The 11,697-nt window shown below is 34.4% G+C and overlaps 1 protein-coding gene across 3 annotated transcripts in view; it reads right to left on the bottom strand.

Annotated features, from left to right (window-relative positions):
• Nucleotides 1–1,535: 1,535 nt before the first annotated feature.
• spas (spastin) overlaps nucleotides 1,536–11,697 on the bottom strand; it is a 180,325-nt gene continuing 170,163 nt past the window's right edge. For all 3 annotated transcript variants that reach the window (XM_067083967.1, XM_067083968.1, XM_067083969.1), the window contains 7 exons: nucleotides 11,318–11,481; nucleotides 10,482–10,703; nucleotides 10,012–10,120; nucleotides 9,284–9,432; nucleotides 8,911–9,101; nucleotides 8,387–8,580; nucleotides 1,536–4,215 (listed from right to left, as the gene is read on the bottom strand). In XM_067083967.1, the coding sequence (XP_066940068.1) occupies nucleotides 4,052–4,215; nucleotides 8,387–8,580; nucleotides 8,911–9,101; nucleotides 9,284–9,432; nucleotides 10,012–10,120; nucleotides 10,482–10,703; nucleotides 11,318–11,481 (1,193 nt within the window). In that variant the 3' untranslated portion in view covers nucleotides 1,536–4,051. The remainder of the gene's footprint in view (nucleotides 4,216–8,386; nucleotides 8,581–8,910; nucleotides 9,102–9,283; nucleotides 9,433–10,011; nucleotides 10,121–10,481; nucleotides 10,704–11,317; nucleotides 11,482–11,697) is intronic.

The raw sequence follows: 11,697 nt of genomic DNA, 5'->3' as shown, positions 1-11,697 counted from the left end.
TGGCAGTTATCGTGATTTATGTGAAAATATTTCAAAACTGATAAAAGCTACAACCATGAGCTATTTTCTGTTGTATTCTACATGAAATTGCGCACATTTTCATATATAAAAGTTTATGTAACGACTAATGTAAAACGATGCAAACATTACGACAACGTGACGAAAGAATTTCTGAGATGTTCGGCCGAGTTACTGCGCGCAGACGTAAGGAAAGTTTTTTTTCAGAAATTCACCATAAATTGAAATATTGTGCTAGAGACTTCCAGTTTGTTGCAAAATGAAGGTACATGATTGAATATTACTAGAATGTAAGAGTTTTAGCTTGTAATTGCGTTTTTTTACCATTTCGGTCGAGTTAAAGCTGACCGAAGCTTGAAATTTTGGCAGTTATCGTGATGTATATGAAAATATTTCAAAACTGATAAAAGCTACAACCATGAGTTATTTTCTGTTGTATTCTACATGAAATTGCGCACATTTCCATATATAAAACTTTATGTAACGACTAATATAAAATGGTGCAAACATTACGACAATGTGACAAAAGAATTTCTGGCGCGGACGTAAGGAAAAAGTTTTTTTTTTAAATTCACCATACATCGAAATATTGTGCTAGAGACTTCCAATTGGTTGCAAAATGAAGGTAAATGATTGAATATTACTAGAATGTAAGAGTTTTAGCTTACAATTGCGTTTTTTTACCATTTCGGTCGAGTCAAAGTTGACCAAAGGTTGAAATTTTGGTAGTTATCGTGGTTTATATGAAAATATTTCCAAACTGATAAAAGCTACAACCATGGGTTATATTTTGCTGTATTTTACATGAAATTGCACACATTTTCATATATAAAACTTTATGTAACGGCTAATATAGAATAGTGCAAAAATTACGACAAAATGACGAAAGAATTTCTGAAATTTTCAGCCGAGTTACTGCGCAGGCGTAAGAAAAAATTTTTTTTCAAAAATTCATCATAAATCGAAATATTGTGCTAGAGACTTCCAATTTGTTGCAAAATGAAGGTAAATGATTGAATATTACTAGAATGTAAGAGTTTTAGCTTACAATTGTGTTTTTTGACCATTTCGGTCGAGTCAAAGTTGACTGAAGGTTGAAATTTTTTGTAGTCGACGTACGGTACGTCCACTTGGCACCCAACAGACAATTTTAGTCGACGTATGATACGTCCAGTAGGCGTTTAAGGGTTCATTTCTACAGATGAAAACTGCTCAGATTCAAGGAAACTATACCTGTAATCAAAGCAAAAATGCATTAAATACCCTGTAAAATTCCAGAACCATGAATTAAGAAGTGGTTAATACTGCATATGATGATTCATTACATTGTTACTCAAATTAATTTTTCCTTCAAAGAAGAGTTAGATATAAATTGAAAATATGCTCTCACAGTTCAGTAACACAAATAAGGCTTGTTTGATGATAAAATACTTCTTGGTTCTCATGTTAACATAACCAATGAAAAAGGGGAAAAATAAAAAAAAAAAAAGTGGGGGTTGTTGTTGAGAAAATGTAACTACTTATACACTATTTTATTTGCAAGAGGTACAAAGCCACAGTCACTGGGTAACTCATATAAACAAACATTTTATTACAGCAAATACAGGTGTGAGCATGATCATTGTATCACAAGTTATCAAAGTTTGAACATCAAACTATCTCACACTATTCCAAATATCACCGGCAGTGTTTTGTTAAACTTTAATTTTGTTTAAATATTCTTTAAACTCAATGAATCAACTTTGGCATCAGAATAGTTAATTTGTGATAAGAAATAAATCAAAGGCACACAATTCCACATGTACATGGGATATTTAACCTAAACCAAACACCTTGTTTTAAATGATGAAAGGATGCCATTTCTGTTATATTAATGATAAGAAATCTAGTTACCAAATTCTTATAGTGTGTAATTTGACTTCAACAATTGATAACACGAGGAATATGTTGTCATGGAAATGCCACAAAATATTCAAAAGTATTAAAGAAAGGGGAGTCGATAGCAAAAGATATAATAAAATGACAACAGCAGACTGCTGCGGTGACACATGAGCAAAGAATCATACATGATGATGGCACGGAATTATTTTGAACTTTAGGGTGGAAAAAACCGTAGGTGGATAAGAGTGTTCAGGATTACCACCAATACAAGGTAACATTTCTCCATAAAATATTTGCTAACGGTGGCATGATGGCCAGCAAAAATTAAATGTATCAACAATAACTTGGTAACAACTCCAATGTTATGAAACACTGCCAGAAACAAAATTTCCAAGGTGCAGTACTGTACTTTAATGCCATAATTATCTATCCGTATAAAATATGACCTACATTGAGTCTTTGATCTTGCACAAAATTTTACAGGAAAAAACCTTCAGACCTTGTTGCAGAGAAATGCTCCAAAAATAACGTTTTATAAAAATTATAAAATGAAATAAAACTGCATTGCAATTATTTTAAAAAGTCCTGTATAAAGAATAGTTCTCAACTATCATACATTTACTCACACAGAATTAAATGACAACCTTTACTATTGTTCAGCAATCAAGATTAAAACCTTTTATACCACCAACGTCAGAACCAGCAATGGTGGGAATTTCATATGTTCAAATTAATAAAAATGCTTTAATTTAAAAAGAATAGAGGATAGTTAAAAAATTTCCTACTTTTTAAACTTTTCATTTACACAACTGTAGGTCAGTGAAAACTGTAATTAACACTATAATTACAAATGATGACAAATCTACATTTTCCACTTTTATAAAGTAAAAATTTTAGCTGTGTTCCTCTACTTACCTGTTACTCTATGTGTTGCTGTGTTACAGTTACTCAAGCACTTTTACAGTTGGTTTAAAGTAAATCACAACCTTATTTTCTCCTGACTAGCTGGGCACCACTATATAAGTATTGAGCTAAAGTTACATCAAACTAAATTTTCCTTTTCTGTCTCTAGATAACCAACAATTTCAAATAACTACACAAATAATTAATCAATCAAAAAATACAATGACTGCTTGATCAGCTAGTTTACAGTATAAAACAAATAAAAGTGATTTAGACAAGCAGCTGCTTAGTGGTACAAAATGAGAGAACAGCTATAACACAACATATGGTATGTACACAATTTTTAAACCTTTGTATATAATTACAAAACATTGTGCAGTAAGTCAAGAGTTTAGTACAAGAGATCTATAAAAAAGACTTGGGTAAAAAGTTTCATTTTTGCAAAATTTTCCTGTTTACTTCAACTTCCCTTGTGTTGTTAATATGTAGTACTAAAACATAAAGTGGACTGAAGTCAGCATGAGTAACAATTTCCACTGAGAAGCACGTGTCAACAACATAGCATGATGCAAAGTACAAATATTAAAGCAAATTTATATTCCTCCATGTAAGTATGCAATATCTGAATAAAAATAAGCACGCACATTATTTGTCAACTTTCATGTTATTTTCAATATAATTTTCAAGCCTCTTTCAAAGTACTGAAATTATAAAGAAAACAACAGAAAGATATGCAACTAAACCTATATGAAACTTTCTCCTCAAAAGTAGAACTGCACTGCTATAGCAACAACACAAATTTGTGGCATCCAGTCCTAGAGTCAATAGACTGAGCTATCTAATGTCTGGATGGTGCTAATAGATATCCAGAAGAAAATTTACACAAATAAGCTTCCTAGTACTTCTCCAAGTTTTAAAGTCGGTACTCATGGAATTTACACATTATGCCATTAATTTCTTTCATTTTCAAAAATGAACTTCCATACTCCAATCTTTGTTAACCAACAATGGCAATCATTATTCATCTTAAGATCTTCCATATCCACACAGATATTACATTCATAAAACACCTGGCTACAATGCAAGTGCTTGTTTAATTTAAAAATAAGCTTTAAGAGGTCTTTTACTGAAAGTGTAGAGTGAGATCTTAAAATTACAGAAATATTACACAGACTGGTCAAATACAGTATATACATAAAGTGATTGGACCAATGCAACAGAGATATCACATAATGACTGGAGGGATTATTCACGTTGATATATCTCCATACTCGTTATTCCACTTCTCATATGTAATTAATGTGGACTGAGGAACAGATCTCCGGATCTTCTTAAGGGATTCCTTAAAATCATCTAATGAAATACCACGTACGTCAGCTGGATCACACGAAACAACTTGCTCTGGCTTTAACTCTGTAATAAACATATAACCAATAATATGACACATCTATTCAAGGCTAAATTCTTCTTCAAGAACTCCAAAATCTCAAACTGCAGAGTACAGAGGCAGGGACAGAAATTTTATATTTTCCTCAGGATGTACTTCATTCATACAGGTACAAATGTATTATTTGCACTCAACTCTAAAATTTAAATAGTGGGATGATCACATTCATAAATTATATGTAAAATCATGAAAATGAATTCTACTAGCTTCAAATCCCATTCTTGGGGTGGGTTTTCATATACCTACATATTCCTGGGATCATTTGCTCATGTTAAGTTTAATCTTCTATTTGTAGCACACGGCCTCATTGGAGAACCTTTCCCAGATGGTCTTCTTGTTTGTAACTCTCATTCTTTTATCTATTTACAGCATATAAAGTAATTAACAACCCCCTACCATGGCATAAGAGTTTTTATATGCTTTTACTTAAAAGTTAAAAAAAACTTTGTAAAAAATTCTGGAGTTCAACCATGAATATTGTAAATTGTTCTAAACTAATTATCTACTTTTATTACTCAAACAGTTGTTAACCCTGTACTGCCATGAAATACAGATGCATTACAACAGAATGTACTCCAACACTGTGGACTGGTGTTGAAGAGCACACCCTCAGTGGTTCACAGTAAAGCAATGAAAAACTGGTTTAATATACTATACTGTATCCTCTACCACAATACAGTAAACCCCCAGTATTCACGGGAGATGAGTAACGCAACCCTCTGTGAATAGCTAATATCCGCAAATACTTAAAACCCTTTAAAAACACTTAGAACTGCCTATTTTGATAGTTTAACCACAAAAAACCCTCTAAAAATAATTATACCTGAGTATTTTAATAGTTTTATCACAAAAAGTGCATTTAGTCATGAAAATTATATGAAAATACAGTAATCAGTGAATATTTCTCAGTGAAAAATACCACGAATAATGGGTATATACATTCCACAGAGAAATCTGCGAATACGTGAATCCGCGAATAGTGAGACTGCGAATACAGGGGATTTACTGTAATACTCTTTCTCTCTCCCTCACACACACATACTATACATCATCAAATAGTTGAACGAACTAAGAAATTAATTCATCAAGATTAATAAATATTGGCAGTTATACAAAAAATAACAAGACAACTCAGAAAAAAATATTACATACATCCTTTGCCTTAAGGCAGTTTACTGAATATTTTTAACAAAAGATACAAATTTACATAGATTTCCACTACTGTCAACATATATGTTCCACCCTTGAAAATATGAAATTAATTATTGAGTTTTGCCTGGCATCATAACTGCAGAAGTTACTGGCTCCATTAATTAAACCATTAAAACATATGGTGACAAAAAGCAAATGAATTCAGACAAAATAAAAATAATTAAAAAGTCTGTTTTTAAAACTGTCTTAACTTCAACTCAGTGGTCAGATTACCCAATTTAAAAATATTCCAAAAATTAAAAGAATTTTCTTTTCAAAGTACTTCTCTAAATTCCTAACAAAGTACTCACAATTATTACTCACAACTAAAAAACAATCTCTCTCAACTAAACTTCGGCATTCATTTACAAAATTTCAAACGCCAATGGCACCAAACAGCCGTCACAAAAAGGATGAAGGGACCCTTTCATTAAAAAACTGAGTTGCTCTAGTGAGGCCAATCCTTAATCTGCAGAAGCATGACAACTGATTTGGTTTTACAGTTATATGTTTTAGCTCAGAAGGTGACGAGGTTTGTGGCATCCTAGACCTCATGGATGCATACTTCCACACCCTGAGTCAATTAGCTTCAGGAAAATACCTTTGCTTTGTCTGAGAGAGGAAGATATGATTCAGCGTTTTGTGTTTCAGCCTGGCCCCTACCCATCAAGTCACTGTCCAGCATATACACTTATCATGGGTTGACAAGAGAAGCATCAAGTTGGGCAATACTTGGACAATTGGTTGGTGATGGCAGCATCAGCAGCAGAACTGCAATATCATCTGTTCCTCATGATTCAAGTCTGCCAACATTTTGGACATCACATATAATTGACAAATATGAACTACATACCATCAACAAGGGTTATATGTCTTGGTACAGACATCAAACACAAAAGCCCTAGTTAACCTGAAACAGGTCAGGATCAGGAAATTATCTTTGATCTATAAATTCTGAAGCAGAGTTGGCACTCTGGTCAAGGTGTGGCAGTCCCTAGATCAAGGATCCTGTTGCTCTGAAGGAATTTGTACCCCCAGAGTTTTTTCAGCTTATGGTCACTGAAGCTGCAACTGATACAGTCATAATCTGCAGCTTTTCATCTGGACAATTACTCAGTCACCTTGAAAAGAGTTCCACTGGTACCCCTCTCCCTGGGGATGTGGTCCAGAGATATATCGAGCGAAGGTTGGGGAACAAAACTGCTACACCAGCAGCCACTGGATACTTGGTTTCTGCAGAACAAAAGGCAGTACACCAGCTACTGTACTGGGAAAGAAAGGCCTTCTTCCTAAGCCTCAACTGGTGCACTAAAAGAGGTATTAATCACATGAATGTCTCCATCTCTCTAACAGCAGACTTTCTCACGTCTATGAGCTCCATAGGGAAGATGAGAGTTTGCCAGTGGAATTTGGAAAGCATATCCAGCATTTCAGGAGGTTCCACAGAGATCATCCAAACCTCCCTAATGGGAGGTGAAGTCTCTCAACAAGCCTGCATATGAACCTCCACCACTGGCCTTACAGCCATATCTTACACTGAAAGCAATTTGTTTCCTGGCGTTTGTATCTTCAAAGCAAGTCACTCTTTCCAGTAAACTAGTACATTCTGGAGTTCTATATGTCGGTCACTTGCAAAAGATTTTGATGCAGAGATCCAAATTCCAAGCAACCTCAGGACATCACACATAATTTTCCATCCCATTCTCCCCTCCAAGTCAATGGGAATCTGCTGAATAAGTCAGGCTTTAACTATTCTGGGTGTAACTTTTGAGAAACATCTAATGAAGGTGTCAGCAAACTGCACGAATTTTAGGTATTATAAAAAGGGCTCATACATTTATACTGTAACAGTGATAAAACCAATGCAATTTGTTTTAGGTCATTGACCCTTCCTTTACTAGAATACTGTTCTCCAGTATGGATGTCTGCTTCTGCCAGAAATTTATCTCTTTTTAGACAGAGTGGTTTGTGGTGGTACGTTCTGTTTCTAATATTAGCAGTTATGATTTGGACCATCAACGGATGGTCTTGTTTGTCAATTTTTCATAAGTTGTATTTAACAGATCTTTCACATTCTCAGCTGTTCCCTGAACCCTTTTCCTTGCCAAGAGCAACCAGATTTGCCGAACAGCAGCATCAATATGTGGTAAATGTGCCTCGCTGCACAACTCTGTTCCAGAAGTCATTTGTTCCTCACACAGTTGGACTGTGAAACACTCTCCCTGAGGATGTTGTGAAGAGTTGAAGCAAAGATGCAATGCGTTACTACCCTAATACTATTCCCCTTGCATTTTAATACATTTTTATCTATTGACTAATTTTTTAATACATGAAATCTCTCCTTTCTGTATTTCCCTTTACCTCCTCTTACTTCTTCCTAATGAACACCATATTCTTTGGAAGCTTGAATTTCAAGTCAATGGCCCCTGTGGTTTGTTCCATATGAATAGGGTTCATATGAATAATAATATATAATAATAATGCAATGATAACTTTCCTACAAGCCCAACTGCCTCATATGCAGACCACCAGAGGACTGAGGCAGGTGACTGATGTATACCTGCAACTCCAAATGGAGCACACGCCATCCTACTACTGATCTTATTGTCAGTCAAAAGAATGCAGTACTGGGAAATTGAGAAACTGGAAGACCACAATGCACTTTTGGGAAATTAGAAGGTATATATATATGAGTGAATGGTTTGCATTAAAAACTAGTTTTGCTTTATAGAAAATTTAATTTATATCTAGAACTTCTGATAAGACTGAAACTCTTTAATGTTTCCAGTATAATATATATACCATCATACAATGAGATTATGATGAAACTCATATCCTTAATTTCAAATCATTTGTGTCTAATGTGCATAAGAAGTAAATAACTTAAGCAAACTAAATACAGGCCATAAAATCTAACAAGCGTACTCACCAGAGTATTATACATACCTCTGATGGGTGCTAAAGCTGCATCCTTTGCCAAAGATGTTAAATCAGACCCTGAGTAACCATCTGTCAAGCTTGCAAGAATCTCCATCTCTTTTGAACTCAATTCTGATTTTTGCTTCGATACAAGTTTGCTGAGGAGAAGTGCACGTGTGTCCTTATCAGGAAGTGATACATATACCCGTTTGCTGAATCGCCTGCAAGCCAAAATATCAAATGCTAAAAATATAGTATATCAATACTACAACAAATGTAATTATGCAATGAAGTACAAAGTTTACTAAATTCCCCTTGAAGTAACTTTTGCAATAGTGCTTGAACATAACTATTAAAGTATTTGATAGTTACATTCAGTCAATCAGCACTTCATTTATAAGCATTTTGGTGCTAAAACCAGTTTTAAAATACAGACAAAATTTTCAAATTGTAACCTAAGTCTGTAAGATTCTTAATACACAAAATATTAATAAAATACACAATCTTCCATAATTTATATATGAAACAAAGCCGAGGAACATTGTACAAACCTTAATGCAGCATCATCCAGTTCCTGTGGTCTGTTTGTTGCACCCATAACAAGGATTCTCTCTTCAGCATCAGATCGAAGACCATCAAACTCAACAAGGAATTCGGTTTTGAGCCTTCGCGATGCTTCATGTTCTCCCTCTCTTCGTTCACAGAGTAAGGAGTCTATCTCATCAATGAAAATGATTGATGGCTGAAACAAAAAAAACATTAATTTAACAGCACTTCACCAAGCAAAAATTAATCTAACTACTTTTCTATAATGAAAATATACTTTGAGGATAACATGTCTATGATGTTAAGATTAACAACGAAATAATCTTATCATTAACATGGTCCACAGTAAACATTTTAAAAAGACACCAATAGACTTACTTGTAACTCTCTTGCCACTGAAAAAAGTGCTTTGACCAGCTTTTCCCCTTCACCAACATATTTGCTTGTTAAGGTTGATGCACTAATATTGAAGAAAGTTGCCGAACTCTCATTGGCCACTGCTCTAGCCAACATGGTTTTACCATTACCTGGAATATAAGCAAAGCAAGTAATACACTAAAAATTAAAACCCTGTATTCCTAAGATTGCATGGATTTGAATTGAATATAGAATTTAGGCCAAAGGCCAAGCACTGGGACCTATGAGATCATTCAACACTGAAACGGAAATTGACAGTAAAAGGTCTGAAAGGTATAATGAAGAAAACCACGCAGTTACACTATGAATCAGTTGTTAAGAGAGGGTGTGAAGTAAGATGGAAGAAAAAGAATATGAAAAGAGGTAAAGTAAAAGGAATGAAAGAGGTTGCAGCTAGGGGCCGAAGGCACACTGCAAAGAACCTTAAATAATGCCTATAGTGCAACCCATGAGGTGCACTGACAGCACTAACCCCCTCACGAGGTAGGACTACATAGAGCTTGAATTTTCTTCTCGCTGATTCTCAACAGGAGATATTTTACATAGATTCTGTTCTTCATAGATGGGCTTGAAAATATAAAGTACTTATTTTTTTTAAAATGTCTCACAATGGCTAAAGGTTAAGTCTTCTTAACAACTTTCTTTTACAGTCCTGACATAGTCCTTACAAAGCTGGTGATTAATGTTACCTGGAGGACCAAATAAGAGAAGCCCCCTTGCTGGTGCCCGAAGTCCTGTGAACAGCTCTGGACGCAAGGATGGAAGGATGACAATTTCTTGCAGTGCTTTCTTAGCAACCTGTAAAGATATACATCCATTATAATGTTAGTTATCTCACAGTTTCCTCAGGCACAGTTTAGTGACAAATTATTTGGAAAACTGGAAAGGCTTTTGAAAGTTTCAATTTTTCATACATAAAAACATATGAACTCACATCATATCAAAATAATAAATATATATAGTATTCATTACAGTATTTACATGTACAGCTTTGTCCATGAATTACATATCAAATTAACATGTCAAAATAGGCATGTACACAACTAAAAACCAACCAGAAACTACCTAGTAAGTGATGAAACATCTGTTGAACTGTCACTTCCAACACACTTCCTAAAGTTTAGCCATATGAGGAACAAAAAATGTAAAGTTTACTGACCTCTTGTCCTGCAATGTCTTCCCAATTAACAGGTGGTGCAGTATCTAAAATCTCATCCATGATGCCCTGTGCCAGTTTTGAGTCTACTCCTTTAATACAAGCACTCTGGGTTCTTCTGTGAGAGGGAGTATGCTTTGGCGTTCCATTTCCATTATTTGCAAGACCTGATCCAGCAGATCCTCTTCGCTTCACTGGGGAGCCATTTGCTACATTGTTTCCATTCTGCCATGATGTTCAAGAGCATACATAAATCATTCCTCATAATTATTCAGATGTTGTTATCTCAATTACTCCTATAAACCTACATCCTTGCTCTAAACACAACTTGTTACACAAATGAGTTATGAAACTTAAAGTCTGGTGTAACACTTAAAATCAATAAAACATGGATTTATTGATGATTTTTTTTCTTGTTCCCTAAATAAGAAAAAATCAGAGTTCACCATATAGCTCCTACCATAAATTTTACATCTCTACTCATACTCAATTCAATTTCCCATAAATTTATCTCTTTTTTCCAAATTCCCATCCTTCAACTTTTGGTGAAATAAGTATATAAAAATGCTGATAAAATGTAAGTTGGAAAATGCAGCTTTTCCAATACAATATGGATAACCCATACAACCTAAAATATATGGCAGTAACTGCAAATACTGTAACTTGCACAAATTACTATAAAAATGTAGGGAAAACATAAAATAATAATGTATAAGTATAAATACACATTAGCTTATGTCAACAACTAGTTTGTGATGAATTCAATAAGTACTGCTCATGGTGGACAAATAACTGCCTGATACTGAAAATCATAATGAACTTAACAAGTAAAAACACACCTGATTTGACAGCTGCCTTCTGACACTTGGAGGAGTGCCTGGGTGTTTTCCATCCCGTGTCTTGCTAACAACTCTTGAACCCATGTTGCGAGGCAGTGTTTGACTTTTGTGGCTGAGTGCTGTGATGCGCTTGGCAGTAGGAATCTTTTTGAAGGTCTTAGCATCTTAAGAAAATTATAAAGGTGTATATTTAGTAAATTTACAGAAACAAAAAAACTTTCATGTACAAATTGACTAGAAATTATACCAGCAACTTAGAGCAGAAGCTTAATTAACATATAAATATAAAACTAGCTTTGGTGGAACATAAGATATCTAGCAATTACAAAAGTTCATGCAAATTTATCACAAGTTTAAATTGCATTTACAAAATAAAAGCC

The sequence above is a fragment of the Macrobrachium rosenbergii genome, chromosome 41, assembly GCF_040412425.1.
Source record: "Macrobrachium rosenbergii isolate ZJJX-2024 chromosome 41, ASM4041242v1, whole genome shotgun sequence".
Classification (NCBI taxonomy): Eukaryota; Metazoa; Arthropoda; class Malacostraca; order Decapoda; family Palaemonidae; genus Macrobrachium; species Macrobrachium rosenbergii.
The sequence above is the reverse complement of the archived record's forward strand: the minus strand, read 5'-3'. Positions and strand labels throughout refer to the sequence as shown.